The 19,923-nt window shown below is 35.6% G+C and overlaps 1 protein-coding gene across 1 annotated transcript in view; it reads left to right on the top strand.

The window, feature by feature from the left end:
• Rme-8 (receptor mediated endocytosis 8) overlaps positions 1–19,923 on the top strand; it is a 699,549-nt gene that overhangs the window by 75,237 nt on the left and 604,389 nt on the right. Inside the window, exons 8-9 of the mRNA XM_090387774.1 lie at positions 11,697–11,757; positions 16,614–16,709. Coding sequence (XP_090243900.1) covers positions 11,697–11,757; positions 16,614–16,709 — 157 coding nt within the window. The remainder of the gene's footprint in view (positions 1–11,696; positions 11,758–16,613; positions 16,710–19,923) is intronic.

Here is a 19,923-nt window from a genome sequence, read left to right as displayed (position 1 = left end):
TAAATCAGAGTCTTATAATGGGGGATTTTAATTTCCCAGATATTGACTGGAATTTGTGGGTTGGTTACTCACACACTAGCAAGGCTTTTGTGGATTTATTGGATGATTGTTTTCTACATCAGCATGTTTGGGAGGCAACTAGAGGGAGTAATACTTTTGATCTGATTATCAGTAGTGATTCTTCATGCATTAAGAATCTGCAGATAAAGGAACCACTAAGTGGCAGTGATCACAGTGTGCTGAAGTGGGATTTACTCAAAGAAGTAACTACCATCAGGGGTAAAGGGAAGGGTTTTTGCTTTCGTAAAGGTGACTAAGGGGGTCTCAGACAGTATTTAAATTCTATACAGTGGGGCCAACTGATGATGTTACCAACAGCAAATTCAAAATGGAAGCATTCAAAGAATTTATCTTGGAAGCTACTAGGCTTTACATACCAACTAAAAAATATTGTTCAAGGTTTAGGCCTAAATGGATGCCAGATAAATATAAATTAACATGTGACACAGAAGCCTATGATAGATATAAGCTGGTCTGTAACCAAGTTACAAAGGGGATTAGGCAGGTGAAGGCAGATTACAAGAAATCTTTGGCAAAGGATGCAAAGAAAAACAGCAAAGAATTCTTTACTTATGTAAACTCTAGAAGGAAGGGGATGAATCAGATTGGTTCACTTGATATTGATGGTTCAACTGTTGATGAACCTGCTCAGGTAGCTAACAAACTAAATGAATATTTTGCGTCGACATTCACACATGAGCAGTTATTCAGCAAGGGGAATGCCAGAGGTGTATTCCACTCTGGCAGTAAGCTAGATAATCTTGTAATAACTGAGAGTAAAGTGGAGGAGAAATTGTTGAAGATAAACACAAGAAAGGCACCTGGGGTGGATGGGATCTATCCAGTTATATTAAAGGAGTCAGCAAAGGAAGTAAGCAAACTCTTAGCCATAATTATGAGAGCTTTTTGACTCAGGGGATTAGACTGGAGATTTGCAGATGTGACCTCAATTCACAAAGGAGGATCAAAGGCGGACACAAGTAATTATAGACCTGTGAGTTTAACTTCTGTTCCAAGAAAATTAATGGAGGCACTGATTAAAGAAGCACTGCAGGATCATCTAGACAAGATTTCACTTATAGCTCAGACACAGCATGGTTTTGTTAAGGGAAAGTCTTGCCTGACCAATTTGATTGGATACTATGATGCAGTCACAAAAGAACTGGATGCAGGGAATAACTTTGATATTATATATTTGGATCTTAGAAAGCTTTTGATACTTGATAAAGCTTTTGCACATGGAAAATTGCTGCACAAATTGGAGCAGTGTGGCATTGGAGGCAAATTGCTGCTATGGATAAAGAAATGGAAGCCTTGAATGGTTTGAGCATGCTCAATGTCGATGGGATTCTTCCTCTTGCTCAGAATAATCACCTGAAAGGGCATAAATTGAGATTGAGGAAAGACAGATGTGCAGAAATTTGCCTTTAGTCAGTGGGTAGTTGGTTGGTGGAACAGACTTCCATCCCTTGTTGTGGAAGTTGATAGCCTAAATAAATTTAAGGCTCAGCTGGATATGTATTTCGAACAAACGGAGGGGTGAAATGGAAGTGTTTTTTTTTTTTTTTTGGCTGATGCTGCATAAACTTGCTTTCTTGCCTCATATGCCTCTGCTAATACTTAATTTCATTTGGTGAAATATTATGTTTGACTATTTTTATTGCCTTTAATATCATTACTGCTTTTAACGGGTTCTCCATCTAGTTTATGTATGCCAAATTTTCGTGCCCAGAATAAATGAAAATGAATAACTAAAATATATGAGGTATGAGGTATATTGAGGGTCTAGCGGCTCCTGGGATTTCTCCCATCTCCGCGAATGTTCTATGTATCGGTGACAGTACCCTGTCAAAGCCAGAGATTTAGTAGTGTGTGGGTCATGAGTAGTGTTATATGTTGTGCCCATTGTTTATCCAGCTTATTGGCCGCCAGGCCCCTAATGGGACCAGACGTTGTCCATACCTCGCCACGTGGAGGCTAGCCGGGAGGCTAACTAAAATATAGTGGGATCACTTTTTTTCTCTTCTTTCTGCATGCACGTGCACACACACACACAAAATGTATACGTATACAGGTGACCCCCGCTTAACGCTGATAATTCGTTCTGGAAAAACAGAGCGCTAAGTGAATCCACGCTAAGCGAGCGACGCATTCACATATGTATTTGTGAGTTGCGGTCGGTGCCATAGGATATTTCCTAATCAATAATAAACGGTAGTGAAAAGATGCACAAATTTCGGTCAAAATATTTAATATTCAAATATTTGTACATATAAAATATTCTGCGTTACATGCCTATATAATTATGTGGTAAATACTTACGTATTAAAATTAAACTTAAAATTCCAATTAAAATCATGAATTTAATTGATCTAAATTGATTTAATTTAATTGATGAATTTAATCAAGAAAAATGTGTCGATTTTGGGTTGAACTTTGGCCCTCTTCCAAATAAACTAAAAGGGGTATTAATTTTAAATCCCCCGCAGAGTTATCGCCCAACAATAAAGTCAACCGATCCTTCACTGCTTTGAAACCTGGCATGTTTTTTTCTTCTTTCAATATGAAACTTCTTTTAGGCATTCGTTTCCTGCTTCATCTATGTTAAAAACTTGTTGAGAAGTATAACACATAATATCCCTCTTCAATAATTTTAACAAGTTCTTTTTTGAAAGTTTCGGCTCCTTAATCTGCACTTGCGGGTTCTCCCTGGATTTTAAATCTATTCAACCAGCCCTTACTAGTTTTAAATGGTTCCACATTTTTTTTTTTTTTTTTTTTTAATGTCAGTTTTCTTCAGATCATCATATTGGCTAATCTCTCTCTCTCTCTCTCTCTCTCTCTCTCTCTCTCTCTCTCTCTCTCTCTCTCTCTCCCTCCTTCTGTTTTTTTTTTTTTAATAATATTTAACTTAACTGAATTCTGCATTGGATATTATCTTCAATAAAATCCTAATAGCCGGCCTAGCCCTAGTTGCTTGCAGTGGAACAGCTATCTTTCTCGCTGCTAAAATTAATTCTTTTTTTTTTTTTTTTTATAATTGTTCTTACAGTTAAACTTGCAAGTCCTAAATTATGGCACACATCCGCTTGTCTTCGACTGGAATCGATTCACTTCAAAACGTCTAATTTAATTTTCAAATTCAGTCGATTTCTTACATTTGTAGTCTCGTACTGCGTCCAGACGTTGTTGCTTGTTCATTCTTATCCGCCGTTATTAACTCTTTGCAAATGTAACTGTCTTTGAAAATGTAACTGGTTGCATTAATTATGATACAATGTTCGAGTAAACTGTCCGTTACGCACGATGTCTAATACTGTACTCAGTGATGATTAGTCTTTGGATAAATGCATATAACGCAAATATTACAAGCAATATACTTGATCATTTTTTTTTAAATGTTGATCTCGGAACTACGTAACAAATCACTGTACTGCAATTAAATTAGCGTGCGAGAAAACATCGAGCGTGGGAAAATTTCTCTCGAGTCGGCGTGGGAAACGTTTTAATGCTGTTTTGATATTCATTTTTAAGCTATCGGACTCCATCAAATGAAACTATTTCGTTAAATATGCCAAAAATGCAATCTGTAAAAGAGCGTTATAGTGATCTGAGACAGCGTTATAGTCAGATACGGATTATAATATAAGAACAGCGTTATAACGAATTAGCGTAAAGCGAACCACGTTATAACGGGGGCCTGCTGTATATACGAGGGGCATTCAATAAATTATCTACCTACCTGCCTATGAAGGAAACAAGATAGATACAAAAATCTTGTTTTGTTTTTCAATATAACTCTCCTGAACTTCAATACACTTGTGCCATTTTTGTTGGCAATGAGGAAATACCAGACAAATAAAATTCTTTATCCTGTCCATTTGGTCCTTGAGGCTGTCATAGACGTTTCTCTCAGATATGCCAGACAAGCTGTGCTTGCTACCTGGGAGTCTAAAAACGCTGATGGAACTGATATTCGGGTGACATTCAAGGCAAGTGGACCTAATTTCAGCGAAGTCTTGACAAGTTTTGTGGGTGCCACCCAGGTGTGAACCAACGTAAGCAGGGGTCAAGGTGTGGCACCCACACCACATGGAGCAATGCCGCTCCTCTGTGTGCCTGTATTTTTGTGGGCTTGTGATATATTTTAGATTGGGGGCAATTTTGGATCTGGTCAGAGTTCGATTAAGAAAATTTAATGAGTTTGGGATTCTTCCTCCAGAGTGAATTGTGATGTTATGTGCATGTTATGAATGTATTTATAATGGTTAATATTGTTTAAGGATCAGTAAAACAAAATATATCATTCAGATACAGACACTATAAAAAAATTAATTGTGTATAAATTTTTCAATTAATAACGTGTAAATCCTATTTAGCACATACGCATATCACTTCATGAATTCTCATTGGGAAGGAATCAGCTAAATCACTCAAATAGAATTTATATCAATATTAGGCCATTCCGAAAACAATTGAGCACGTAATTTATTCAGTTTTTGCAGGTGCTGCTGCTGTTGTGTTTTCATTTCCTGTTCAAGGCAGTCCCATACATTCTATAAAATTTAAATCTAATGACTTGGTCAGCCAGTTTAAATGAACCATTTCCTTCTATTTCTTGTGCCAGTTTCAAACAGTAGAAGTCCTGTGAGGGCATCTCCGTAGCCAGGTGGGAAGGAGCAGCAGTGCGTAGCACACGCTTCTTGATTAGACCGGGGTTCGAGCCCATCACCACCAAATATGGAGGATGCAGAAAGGTCAGAGAATGACCACCGCATATCCCGGAGCAATATGGCCTTAGTTGCTAACGCTCCTAAAAACCAAACAGCAACAGCAAGTCCTGTGAAATGGACAGTTGTCATCCTGGAATATAGGATTATTGAAATCACGAGTTTTATCTGGATGTTCAGCAAAAGACACATGATCATCCAGAATATTTATATAGTTAATTTGATTCATCCTTGTTGGTATTTCAAGTAAGGACCTAGTTTAAAATAGTTAAATCATTCCCATAGCACCACTGATCAAGTGCCAGTCTGTATGATACCTTGCCTGCAGTCTGGTTGAAATGGCATTCAAGTTGAAAAATGAAAGGTTAACTCAATGGAAAATGTAAGGTTCTACTCTATAAAATTGCATCAGTGCTGTTCTTGAAAGGTATTATCCACAAGAACCAGTAACTAGAAATTTAGGAAAAACATTAAAACCACGAGATTGTGCTTTACAGATGGAATTATGGTCCTCAAAACATTGGTGGCTCACCAATGTTTTGATGGCCACAATCCTTCCTTCTGAAGAAAACAAACTTATTTTGATTAAAAAAATTTTTTTCACCCTTTTTGGGGCCAGTTTCTTTGTGTATATGATGCCTTTGCACTTGTCATTGTTCTGTTAGAGAGTTGCTGCCCATTAACCTTTCAGTGAGAAAGACTTATGGACAGCAGTTTTATAGTTTTCCTATTTATGCAATTTCCTATTTTTTCCCTTCACATTGTGTACACTGACAATTACTCCTGGATGTTCTCATACCTCTTGGGTGTTTTTTTTTTGTCAACTTTGGTTGCATGACTAGCTATTCAGAAATATCATGTTTGTCGATATTCAGCTTTGGTATAGTCAACAGCTTTCTCCAGTGGTGGCCACATAAATTGTGGCCACCACTCCCTTAAAGTTTTATATTTCCTCAATAATTCCCCCTGTAGTCATCTGAAGATACTCAATCTCAAGTCATCTAAAGATACTATTGGTGCCTCCATAGCCAGGTGGGAAGGAGCAGTAGTGTGTAGCACACGCTTCTTGATTAGACCGGGGTTCGAGCCCGTCACCACCAAATACGGAGGATGCGGAAAGGTCAGGAAATGACTACTGCATATCCCGGAGCAATATGGCCTTAGTTGCTAATGCTCCTAAAAAAAAAAAAAATAAATAAATAAATAAAATAAAGATACTATTACATCATCCTGTAAAACTAGTGTGATTTTGCATCATTATCTTTTAATATTAGAGTGGTATTGCATCATCTTGTTTATAAAAGCACCATCCACCTGCTGCTATCTGTCCTCACTTCCTGTTTAGTAGTGGTATGATATGCACTCAATTAACTCCAATAAAGAAAGTGCAATTATTGCTCTTGATACGGAAGCTTTTCTAGTAGACCCATACTGCAAAAGTTGGCTATAATGATCTCTACTGTGTTACAGTTTGCTGTGTTTTTTGCAAAGCAATCTGATTGAGGTGTATAAAGCCTTGTATGGGTTGAGAAGGCATCAGTGCTGATGGGATTCTTCCTCAGATTACAAACCTGAGTGGGCATAAACTGAAATTGAGGAAAGACAGTTGTCGAATAGATGTGCTGAAATTTTCCAGCTGATAGTTGATTGCTGGAACAACCTTCCATCTGTCGTGGAAGTTGATAGCTTAAATAAATTCAAGGCAGAACTAGACAAACATTTGGAACGAATGGATGGGTGAAATGGGAAGTTTTTTTTTTTTTTTTTTTTTTTTTGGTTGATGCTGGATATCAATTTGGAACCAGACAGAAATGGAAAAGTACTGCAGCACAGGGCAGAGCTTTGAAGCTTCTATGCCTCTGTGATTGTTGTGCAAGTTCCAAGACCCAAAATCCATGTGGAAGAAATATACTAAATGTTCCTTTCACACATGCACGGATAACAGTCTGTCCAACAAAGATTTCTGATGAGTGGTCTGAAAAAAGCTCTTATTGACAAAATTCATGAAGAAAAGACTAACCAGGTTAAAGAAAATGCTGATTGGACAATTGAGCAATAGGAATTTCTAATATTCTCTGATGAATCTAAATTCAACCTGCATGAATTGGATGGTGAATGCTAAATTTGGCATGGATCGAACAATGCTTATGCTTATCTTGTGTTCAATCAGCAGTAAACTTTCCATTGCCAGATGGTTTAGGGATGCATAACAAGCAAAGGAGTAGGCAGTATACATTTTGTAAATGGCACTGTTAATACGCTTACAAACTTTCAATGGGACTCTTCTGCCTCTCATCAGAGACTGCTTTCAAGGAAAAGAAAATTGTTTTCCAACATGACTCTGTACCTTGCCACACTGCATATAAGGTTAGTGCAGTATTGCATAATTATTTAGTACAACTTTTAATATGCTATTATAGTATTTTATTTTAAACTTGTTTCAAACACTGACTGTTTTATCAATTTTTTTTTAATCTTTTAGGTGAAGAAGGTTCATGCAAGATCAGAAAACCTGATTTGAACCAGATTGGAAACTTGTGGAGTGTTATGGAGCAGAAAATTGCTGCTAGAAAGCCATCAAGCAAGATTGCAAGAAACCATTTTGTCTGACCATGAATTAAGCAGCTATTATATTATGAATGTGATATGTTCTTTGCCAGATAGGAGCAACATAGTAATTAAAGCTGTGGAGTGCCATCAGAATACTAATATATGTTATCGAAGTGTTTTTTTTTTAAAGAAAACCACAAACACTAGAGGTATTAGAACCTGTAGTACTTAATACTGTGCATGGGTGGTTGAGAAGATGTAAGAAGATATTTGTTCACATTAGACTTGAACTTCTTTATATTGTAATTATCAGGAAATACCAGGAATTGTTCCAGAAAATGGAAGTTGAATGAATAAATGAGGCAGAAGAAACGTTGGTTCTGTGAGTTTGAAGTTGGATAGTAAAAGGATGTTGAGTGGTAATGACATGTGTTCGGACTGCTTTGAAAGAGAGAGCAAGAATTGTAAAGCCAATTCAGAAGAACAGTGCCCATGGAAGTATCTATAGAAAAGGCATGCAGCAGAAACAGAACATCTATGAGACAGAGCGGAGAGACTCTGTTAGAGATGAGTCATTCTTTAACTCAACTGCCCTCCTCTGAACAGAATCTAGAAGCTTGAGAGAAGTTTTAGGGGCACTACCCCAGATGTTGGAACAATATTTCTCACAATAGGTGCCTCCGTAGCCAGGTGGGAAGGAGCAGCAGTGCATAGCACACACTTCTTGATTAGACCGGGGTTCGAGCCCATCACCACCAAATATGGAGGATGCGGAAAGGTCAGGGAATGACCACCACATATCCCGGAGCAATATGGCCTTAGTTGCTAATGCTCCTAAAAATCAAAAACAACAACAACAATATTTCACACCAGGGAGGATTTGTGCAGGGTGAACAGCTATTTGGAAGAAAAGTAATGCCAAGAGTGAAAGAGAAAACCCAGTTTTTTAGATGCAGAGTAAGCAATATTTGTAATGTGCTTATGCCGAGAGAGAGAGAGAGAGAGATTAGAAGTCAGGGTAATCCCCAATAAAGATATATCTTGCCTAGAAATCTGAATGTCATTGAAGATAAGCATAGGAGCAAAAGAATCCTTTTTGTGAGATATAAGACAGGATTGAGTTTTAGATGATTTAAATCAACTAAGTTATCTTTGCCCCCACTCGAGATCAGCATTTAAGGTATTTAAGCTATTGGTAGTAGATATTCGAGAAGTTGAACCTGTTTGAGAAGGCAAGGTTTCTCAAACTGGAGGGTGGAATTCAGTGTGCTATCATCAGCAAAACTATGGATAGAATTTCCAGTCAATGAAAGAAAGTCATTAATATGCAAGAGGAAAAGAGTGAGAGAAAGAAATGAAGTTCGGTAACACCAGATTTAGTGCAGAAGTTAAAAGATAGAGCCATCTACCATCACCTGCAGTGAGCAGTCAGAGAGAAAACTGGATATTCAATTACAAAAGACAGTTGGCAAACCATACAATGGAAGCATATTTAGAAGACCTTTATGCCAAACATGATTGAAAGTCTTTGAAATGTCAGAAGCAACTGCTTGAATTTCATCAAACTTTTCCATTGAATTTGTCCATAGATGGGTAATATAAGCCAACCTGGTGCTACCAGACAAAAAACATTATGGGGATTATACCCAGGGTTACTAACAGTCCATCTTGAAGGTGCAAGCAGGGGATTTGGCTGTCGCAGAATGACTGGACTTTGCAAAAATATTTGGTCTACTTGACTTGAGTGTCACCCGAATATCAGTTCCAACAGTGTTTTAGACCTGGTAGCAAGCACAGCTTGGCATATCTGAGAGAATGTCTGCGAGACCCTCAAGATATATTTTTTTTTGTCTTATTACATAATGTTAATTTCAAACTTTGGTTGTGGTTATTACTACATAATGAAAAGACATTGGCCATATTTCATATAGCTCGCAGTGTGTTCTGTAATTATTTGTAAATAAATATGCTTAGATATTTTTGATTTAATTTGTTTCCTTAACACTGAAGTGCATAATTATTTTACCTCAGTGTGTAACAAATTTGAGGATATAGGGGAAAATTATTTCAATTGAATGCTTGTTTTGGGAGGAAAATTTATAGTGATGCACTTTATGTGGCCATCACTCTATTTGCATGCTCCAGGAAGAGATCTTCAGAATGTTGATGTTCCAAGGTTCGCCATATGCTAAGTTCTGCCATATGGCATTCCTCAACCTATCCATGTTCAAATTTGTTGAACTTGTTTTTGTGTGGAATGTTGATTATGAATGACATCTGTCTTTTTAGCTTCATTTAACTCCATATGTTACTGCATTGCCCTTAACAACATTTGCATAACCAACAAGATTGCATAATACAGTAGACTCTTGATTTTCTGGGATAGATGGTAAAAATGAATTTTCGGTTAATCCAAAAATACAGTAAGTCCCCGACATACATAACAGATACATTCCAGGATTTCTTACGTAAGTTATGTAACTTGGGAATGAGTAGCAAAATATTGCTACTATGTCCCTGATATGCCAAAATTACAAAAACCAAATGAAACCTCAGAAGAAAAATAGTTATATATTTTTAATTAGTTCAATTAAAAAATTTATCTGGGGACAGAGGTGAAATAGCCATAGTAGCACATAAGAGAAGAAAACATAAAAGAAAGAAAACACACATGTTATTGTGCTCTAAAAACTGATATGTATTTCATAGCCTTGTTTATTATAGTTAACTTCATTGTTGCTTATCGCTTCACCACTTCTTGTATTTTGTCTTTCTCCTTTATTGTGTTCACCACTGCCAAATCTGAATGCTGTGTAATACTTATTAATGTTTGCCATTTTTTCATACATCCTTATTATTTTAATTTTCTGATCCAACTCTATCGCTTTCCTTTTTTTGGTAGATTTACTAGTACCGCTGTCACTTATTCTCTTAGTCGGCACCATGATAACAGTCAAAATTAAATTTTCTGAAAAGAACTTCACAGGACGAAAACTTACTTATAACCCCACTTGAACTCACATTTTACTAAAGCACATTTCTGGAGATCACTACCATAAAAACAATAAAAACAGTTTGCACTTTCCGGTTTATTGGACTTTTCTGTTAGTGCATCTAATTATAAATGGGTAGTAAACTCGATCTTATTGCATTTGCAATAATCCCAATAACTGGAATTCTGTGGGTTTTTATGCTACGGTATTATGGTGAAATGTATAATTTTTCAATACAGTAAGTCAGGGACTTACTGTATTAAAATGTTCAGCAACCTACGTAAAAAGTATGGCAATAGATGAAAAAACTTACTATGCACTACTTGCGTGTCCAATGTGAGCTTCCCTTTATTTTTTACGATGTCGATTTTAAATCTAATAGCTTCCCTTTATTTTTTACAGTGTCACATATGGTTTGGTCACCAACATTATAATGGTTCATTAGAGATTTAACAGATGCACCGTTTTCAAACTTTTGAATAATTTCAAGTTTTCACAACTCTTGCATTTGCCCATCATTTTAGCGATTTCTAAACAAAAAAAAAAAGTTACTATAAAAAAAAATTTCAACATTCCTGACATAAATAAGAAAACAAAATTTGTCCTTTTGCAGTGCGACGAAACAAAACAATTGCTGCGACGCACTAAAACAAACTAAACATTTGGTCTCTCTCTCTCTTTTTTTTTTTTTTTTTTTTTTTTTTTTTGGAGCAGCAGGTGTGAAGACAGTGGGGGTTGCAAGATAACAAGCACACTACTCTCTCAATGACAACTTAAATGTCACTTATTGTCCCTTATTTATGACTTGCAAAATATCTGTTTATACCTATTCTAGTTATTAGTTGAATTTTATGATTTTTGGTTGATTTTTTTTTTAATTTGGAGTCTTGAAGTGTCCCGGTTAATCCGATCCTGGTAAATCTAGAGTCTGCTGTATTTGCTGTTTTTTTCATTATGTTCTAGTATTTTTGAATAATATGATGTAACCCTAAATATATATGTCAGTAATTTTTAATGCTATAATATTATTTATAATAAAGCAGAAACCTGTATGTAAGAAGGCTTTGCTCAAAATTTTCTTGTTTTGAATAAATAACATAATATACTACTACTAATAATAATAAGAAATTATAACTCCAATTATAGTTCTGTTTTAAAGAATTTATAACACTAAATATGAAATGGATAAAAAAGTTCCATTATAGTTTTTTACAATATATAGTTTTGTTTTTTGGAACATTCGTAATCATGTTAACATTTGCTCATGTGCATATTTGTTGTTTGTTTTCCTTTATTAATAAGAAAGTTACAATTTAAATATTTTTAATAAATTTGTCTAAACATTGTATCTTTCTTTTTACAGTTCAGATGAAGCCATCACTTCAATATGTGAATTTACTGTACACAAAATATCCTCCAGACAAGTAAGTTTTTATTGTGAAGATTAATTTTCATAACTTAACTTTACTTAATTTTATTTCCATTTATTTTTGTAGGAGTTCTAGCATATGCTTTTTTGCTTTCTGGAGGAAATATGTTTAGCAGTGTAGAAAATTCTTCGCACTTAAATTATTTCAAGTAGTGGTGAACAACACATCTTTTTGTTGGCATTGGCAGACTACACTGATATCTTCATGGAAAATCATGAACTATGCATAAAGAAATCCAAAAATGTTAATTTAAAAGTTGTGTTCTAATTTAGCATTATATATTATTTATAATGTTTTAAATTATTATACTTTTTTTTTTTCTTCTTTTTTTAAAATTATATTTTTAACTATACAGACTGCTTGATACCTTAGTATTTAATCCGTTTAATACAAATCTTTTAAAAAAGAGAAATATTATTATTGGAAGATAGTGCAGTCAGATATGAAGTTTTCTGAGCAATGCAGACAGGCTGCAAAAGCAAGTCATGGGGTCATATGCTTGCTTTCTTGCATCACATGCCTCTATTACTATTATTATATCCTTATTTTTCAAAAAAATATCATTACATAAAAATACAATAATCTTCCAAGGGCATGTCATGGATTGTTCATTATTGTGATAAACTGTTTTTTTATTGTTATTTTTATTTTTCAAAAAAAGCTGTCCTTATAGAAAATTATTTTATTGCTCATCACATCAAGTACAATAAGATGATAGTAATATTCTATGGGTGCCTGAATTGTTAGGTTTATAGTATGGAATGCTTTAGTAGTAAATGTAAAAATTTGTTTAATCATTTGTAAATATATTCAGGCTATCCACTTTCACAGTGCCAGATGGAAATTTGTTCTAAGAATCAGTTACTCTCTGGCCAAAAGCAAATTTTTGTACATCTGTTCTGCAAATATGCTTTTCCAGTGTAACCTGAAAGTTGTGAGTAAAAGCACCCACTGCTTTTCAACATACTTGAAAAGCTTACGCAGTGAATTTTCGTAGCATTGCTCAGTGGATTGAAGTTTTTGTGGAATTTTTTTAAAAATGGAAATATTGTGCTTTAAAATATAAAGATGTTCGTATTTTGACTTTATTCTTCAGCACTAGAGTAAAATTATTGTAAAAATCAAATAACTTAGAAAAAAAAATTTAAAAAAACTAAAAACCTGTAAATAATATTTGTTGTTACTGTTTTGATGCAACAGTATTACTTAATTCAGTTTTATCAACATCTTTATCCCAATTCCACAGAAATTCTTCAGTTTATGCTTTTGTAAACCCAAATCAGAACAATTTAGGTCAACACATGATCTGATTTTCAAAGCTGTTTTTGTGCTCTCATCTATTATAAACTGTCTACAATTTGTTTGAAACAGATTAGCAATGAGCTGTGTCAATAATCTGAACGAGCCAGCATTTATTTTTTTTTATGCTGGTGTCATAAAATAATTACAATAAGTGGCAGTTATCATGATCACGTTTACAAATTGAATTTTGATTCTATTAAACGGCAATTCTAATAAGCGAAAATTGGAGCAATATTATCCCCAGCCTATAAAAATGAAGATATAAATCACAAATTTACACTTATTACCTTACCAATTAACAAAATTAAATGATACATGAAAATTGACAAACAAATCGGATGCTGAATTGACAAACGATCAACAAACTGAATGCTGTCCTACTCAACTACTCTTGCTGTAAAGAGAGAGATCTGGCAGCAAAGAAACAAAGTTCGAAAATGATGCAGCAAAAAATAAGTAATTATTTTTGTTAAGGGCCTGTACATATGTGTTCTTATGATTGAATTTGTTCCATTTGTTTTGTTACCTATGAATAAAAATATGTAAGTACAACTTAGTGTTTTTATTTCTAAACTTACTAAACCTTTTTTTTTTTTTTTTGTCTCCAAAACAGTATGTTTGATAAGTTCGAAAATCCGAACAAATCAGAAGGCTGAACTACCTCCAGTTCCAATTAGTTCGGATTAATGACGCCCTACTGTAGTTAAAAAATCCCAAGCCAGTTTGTACATTAATGGAACATGTTTGAAGTGATCTCCAAAAATGTGGTAGCTAATCATGATAACTAGATCCACTTATGTATATCCGTGTGTGTGTGTGTGCTCAAAGAAAGAGTAAAGATGCCATCAGAATTTAGTTTACTCAATCCATTTAAAACATTAAAATTAATTCAGTCAGGTGTCCTTGTAAATACTTAGTTTCTTGCTGCAATTTACAGAATTTGAAGTATATTTTTGGTAAGAGCACACTCTTGTTGTTGTTATTATTATTAGCCACATGGTGCAAGGAAGCCTGAGGCTTATGCTGCACCAGCAAAAAAAAAAAAATTCTGAGTTACTTACTCTGAGAGAGAGAGAGAGAGAGAGAGAGAGAGAGAGAGAGAGAGAGAGAGAGAGAGAGAGTGAGTGTGAGTGTCTGTGCCCCTGACTAATCTTGTTACTCTTCTCTTCACTTGTTTCAATGATCTATAGCCTTCCTAAAATGAGACTTCCAGACCTGTATGTAGTATTCAAGATTCACCCTGATCATTGCTTTGTGCAATGGGATAATCACCTCCTTTTCTTTGCTGAAAAAATTCTTGTATTATTAACATTGACAGAGCCCCATGAGCTGTCCTAATTAGCCCATCTACATAATTTAACCAGGTCTTGTAGGAGTAGCAGACCCTGATTACTGTCCATTAGCCACCCTACTGTTAATTCAACCTTTGTGTCATCATCAAACTTAGACATTGAAGATATGCTTTCCTCAATATTGATAAATATTGAAAACATTAGGGAGCTTAACACCCCGAGGGACTTCACTCTTGACAGTAGTCCATGCAGAGCAGTAGCCATTAATAACTGCTCTGTCTCCTGCCACTCAACCATCCATTTATTCACAGTATTACAGTAATGTGCCTGTAATGCCACACTGCTCCAATTTGTGCAGTAGTCTTTTATATGGAGCAGTATCAAAACCTTTACTGAAATCCAAGTGGATGATGTCAAAATTATTTTTTTTCATCCAGTTTTCTTATTATTGCATCATGTGCATCCTCAGTAAGAAGATGGTAGTTGGTTCCTCTTGCATGACAACACACCAAGCCATAAGGCCTTCACCATTTGGAAGTTTTTGGCTAGCAAAAAAAAGGTCTGCATACTGTTGTATTTGCCATATTCACCATTTTTTTGTTCCTGAAGCTCAAGGAACACTTCTGCAAGGCTTATTTTCATGACATCAACACCATTCAAAGAGCTGTAATGAGAACATTGAACAGTATACTAGTCACTACTTTCCACCATTCATTCCATACACTTTGTGATCATTGCATATAGCGTGTGGATGTAGGAGGAAGTTACTTTGAATAAACCAAGGTTAGTTTACTTGTACGTGGGATCATTATTCTTTTCTAGCATCAGTCTTGTTTTCCAATTGCCGCACTATGTAGTTAAGGCACAATTCCAAGAATTTAACACCCTTGAAATCGAGGTGATTTACTCGTAGTGCAAACAAAGTTATTTTAAAAATAAAAATACTTCTATTATGTTTTGTGAATGAAGGTGAATATAAATGTATATTTGTATACTAACTGGATCCAAAAAGTATTTCCACTTAGGACTGCGAAAGTGCTAAATTTGCTACTGTATACAGACACCATCTGTTCGGGAAAAATTCTCTTTAATGTACATCCTGCCACACTTAACTGCTCAGTTGTCACCACCATTTGACAAAAATTCTTCTTAATTCATGTCCTGCCCTCATTTACTGCTTGGTTGTCCTGCCATTTGACCATCCACTCGAGTACTTTCCATTGCTTTCCAGAATGCAGATTTTACAAACATTATCTTATTTCTTGGAAGTGATGAAAATATAAAATATGAATGAATTATTTCTCTGTTTGAATTGTATTTGCTTATGCCAAATTATAACAATCCCTAAATGAATGGCGCCTCCATAGCCAGGTGGGCAGGAGCAGCAGTGCGTAGCACACGCTTCTTGATTAGACTGGGGTTTGAGCCCGTGACCACCAAATACGGAGGATGCGAAAGGTCAGGGAATGACCACCGCATATCCCCAGAGCAATATGGCCTTAGTTGCTAATGCTCCTAAAAACCAAATAACAACAACCCTAAATGAATGTTGTCACAAACAGCTTTCCAAATGCATTTTAGCTGAACCAGCCAGCCAGCCAACCAATCAGTCTTCCGAATGAATTGTGCATAGATATAATTTGATCTCAGGAGCCCTCATATCCTTAAGCCTTATACTAACAGTAGCAGCAGCAACAACACAAAGACCATATAAACTGGCAACCCATATGCACTGTCACACTGTTCAAAGTACATGATGCTAAAAAAAAAACCAAAAATAACTAGCCAACCCTTATATTAATTTTGGCTTTTAGATTGTATATGCTGTCCTGGTGTACACATGATTTCAAAATATATTTGTGGGACAGTCATTACTTTCTTGATAAGGTTGTAATCTGTCTTTGCATGAGATCATGGTATACAGCAGTATGTGCATACACAAAATGTTGTGGCATAATGTCAGGGAACAAAGTATGATCACATTTAGCTATCAGAATGGTTTCCGTTCTAATGCTGTTGAAATGATCAGCATTACCAGAACAGAAGATAACCATTAAATCCAGCTATGAAATTACACTCAACTATTTTAATAGAATGGTTTATATTTTTCCTGATCATTTTTCCAGATTGTTTGCTGTTCTTAAAGCAGCATAAAGGGTTTTTATTTAGTATTTATATAATACTAATTAATTGCAAGGAAATTAAGTTTATTCATTAAGATTTGTTTATTATCTGTTTTGGTTATTATTCTTCTAGGAACCAGTAAAAAGGATTCTAGGTTTAACAGAAAGTTGTCTTGTTGAGAGAGATCCAACTACATACAATATTGCAACTGTGAAACCATTAGCTGAGGTAGGTAAAAGATCTAAGTAGGGTAATTTTGAATTTTTACTGATTTCAGTAATGGAAGCTGGTACAAATGGAAATTTCTGTACCAGTTTAAATGCAATATTTTTGAGAAGATGCTCAACTCTTTGCGACTTTTGCAGACATGAAGAGTTGAGAAAATTTTTAGTTTTAATGAAAATTAACCAGACTTGCATATGTGAGTTCTTAATCATATAATTTGCATTTTTTTGATTATTATTGATCTAGTAAAACATCATGTTTGCCTGGATCTTGTGTAAATAATTATGTGAAATGCTAGTCATGTGCTATGAAAGTTTCATGCCTTTAGAAATATCGCAACACCCATTGATATTTCAGTAAAGTTTTGTACATCTATAAATTAAAATTCATAAAACCTACCAAAAACACACATGAAAAAATAACCACCTCATGGAAATTGTAAATTTCACACCATGAATAGAGTTATAAAGGGGCATAGGTGTGATCGCCTCCCACCCCACTGTACAAACTTAATACATGAGCGCTATTAATACTTAATAGGCCTCATTCTGTTATCAAGATAGGATGTCAGATTAGCAATAAATTCCATTTCTCTTTATGGACAGATTTTAGTGTATGTTGGATTATTAAGGAAGGGTGGCAATTTGCAGTTCACTTCCCCAAAAGCAGGTGAGATTCAGGTCTGGATTATATGGCAGGATACTCCATTTTCTGGATGTTTCCATTTTCCTGAAATTCATCAGCTGAGTTCAAGACAAAGCATGTTATCATCCATAAGAAGGAGTTGTGGACATTCTGTCCTTGATGACATGAGTGGTTTGTGTTCATTAATGGTTGTTCTCTAACTTCAAAATGTTTTTTAGAAGCTGGATCTTTACTCATCAAAGAACATAAGTTGTTTAGTGTCCGAATTGCAGTTCTTTGTATCCACAATAAAGAAGCTCTCTTGTGGGAATAGTAATAGAGGCATGTGATGCAAGAAAGCAAGTGTTATGAGCTTATGTAACATCAGCCAAAAAAAAAAACCAAATAAAATAAAATTACAGAAAAATAAAATATAAAAATTCTCATACAACCATTCCCTCTAAATGTTTGTCCAGTTCCTCCTTGAATTTATTTAAGCTATCAAGTTCCACAATGACAGATGGAACTTTGTTCCAGCAATTAACCATCCACTGGCCAAAGGCAAATTTCTGCACATCTATTCTACATCTGTCCTTTCTTAATTTGAATTTATGCCCCCTTAGATTCGTAATCTGAACAAGTGGAAGGATCCCATCAGAATTCAGCATGCTCAACCCATTCAAGGCCTTATACACCTCAATCAGACCACCTCGCAGATGCCTAGTCTCCAGACACTGTAATTTGCAGAATTTAAGCCTTTCTTGGTAAGAGGACCCCTTTGTTTCCCTTACCAATCTTGCTCTTCCCTGTACATGCTTAAGCAACTCTACATCCTTCCTAAAATGAGACCTCCAGATCTGTACGCAGTACTCAAGGCGTGGCCTGACCATTGCATTATACAAAGGGATAATTACCTCCTTTTCCCTGCTAGCAAAATTCCTGTCTATCATTGACCATATGGCATGACCTGCTCTAGCAGCCTGTCTGCATTGCTCAGAAAACTTCATATCTGACTGCACAATCACTCCAGCTATTTTTCATTTTCTACCACCCTAAGTGCAGTACCACACAGTTGGTACGTTCCTCTGGGGTTACTTCTACCCATATGCAGTACCTTGCATTTGTCAATGTTAAACTTCAGTTGCCACTTCTCAGCCCATCTGCCCATATTTTCTAGATTCTGTTGCAGTAGCAGGCTGCCATTACTGTCATTAAGAACCCTGCCAATCTTTGTATCATCTGCAAACTTCAACACTAAGCCTGATATACCTTCATCAATATCATTGATAAATATACAAAACAACAGTGGGACCAACATCGAACCCTGTGGCACTCCACGAAAAGCAGCGTCCATTGATTACTGCCTTTGTCTTCTCCCATTCAACCACCCTTTTATCCATTGTAGCAACTTACCCTTAATACCATTCTGCTCCAATTTGTACAGTAGTCTTCCATGTGCAACAGTGTCAAAAGCTTTCCTGAAATCCAAGTACAGTGGTACCTTGGATTGCGAGTAACTTGGTCTGCGAGTGTTTTGCAAGACGAGCAAAAATTTTTAATAAATTTTAACTTGATAAACGAGCGAGGTCTTTCAATAAGAGTACAGTCAGTCCTCGTATAACACATGTTTACACTACACGAATTCGATCATACACAATTTATAAATAGGGGAATGATATCTTATATAACACGAACCGAATTCACTTATGCACGATTTGCCTTTGTGTTTACAAGAAATGGCAGTCAAATGCAGAATCACCCCAACCGAGCGCAACACAATAGGAATGAAGAGAAGATTCTGAAAATGTATTTATGTTTTTTATATCAGTGAAGGGGAAACACATTTCACCATAATAACGTAAAAACCAACACAATTCCAGCTATCGGTATAATCGCAAATGCAATTAGATCGAGTTTACTACCAGTTTATAACAGATTCCACTAGCAGAAACGCAACTGGAAATTGTCTTTATTGTTTTTATGGTAGTAACCCCTAGAAATGTGCTTTAGGAAAATGTGAGGTGTTAATAGTGTATCTCTGCATTTATGGTGTTGTTTATTCAGTTGCTACACGCGCGCAGCTTTGTTTATGTGTATCAAGGGTTCCTCCTCATTTTGTAATTGTGCTTTATTTCCTAAAAATTGTCTGCCGAGCGTCACATGATCACGTGCTGCTTGGGATTGTGGTTAATTGTCTCACATGCTCGGTCTCATTCAGCATACCTCATTCGTATACAGTCAACATTGTAGTGAACATTCGTGCTAGCGTTGTGACCACGTGTATGTGCGTAAAGCATTTTTTTTTGTGTTCAAATTTAGTGACTGTTATTTATTAACTGTGCACTACGAAAATGGTCCCAATGAAGAAAAGGGTTGAAAAGGAAGGCGGTAAGAAGAAGGAGATGATTACGGTAGAAGTTAAGAAGGAAATCATCGAGAAGTATGAACAAGGTATGAAAGTGGCTGCTATCGCAAGATTTTATAAGAAGTCTATGTCAACAATTTGCACAATATTAAAGAAGAACTAAGGGGACTAGATGTAGCAAAAGGAATCACGAGAATATCAAAGCAATGGCCACGTATTCTGGAAGAT

The sequence above is a fragment of the Mastigoproctus giganteus genome, chromosome 13 (genome assembly GCF_048544385.1).
Source record: "Mastigoproctus giganteus isolate SK-2022 chromosome 13, ASM4854438v1, whole genome shotgun sequence".
Taxonomy (NCBI): Eukaryota; Metazoa; Arthropoda; class Arachnida; order Uropygi; family Thelyphonidae; genus Mastigoproctus; species Mastigoproctus giganteus.
Note: the sequence above shows the minus strand (reverse complement) of the source record. Positions and strands in the feature narration are given on the sequence as shown.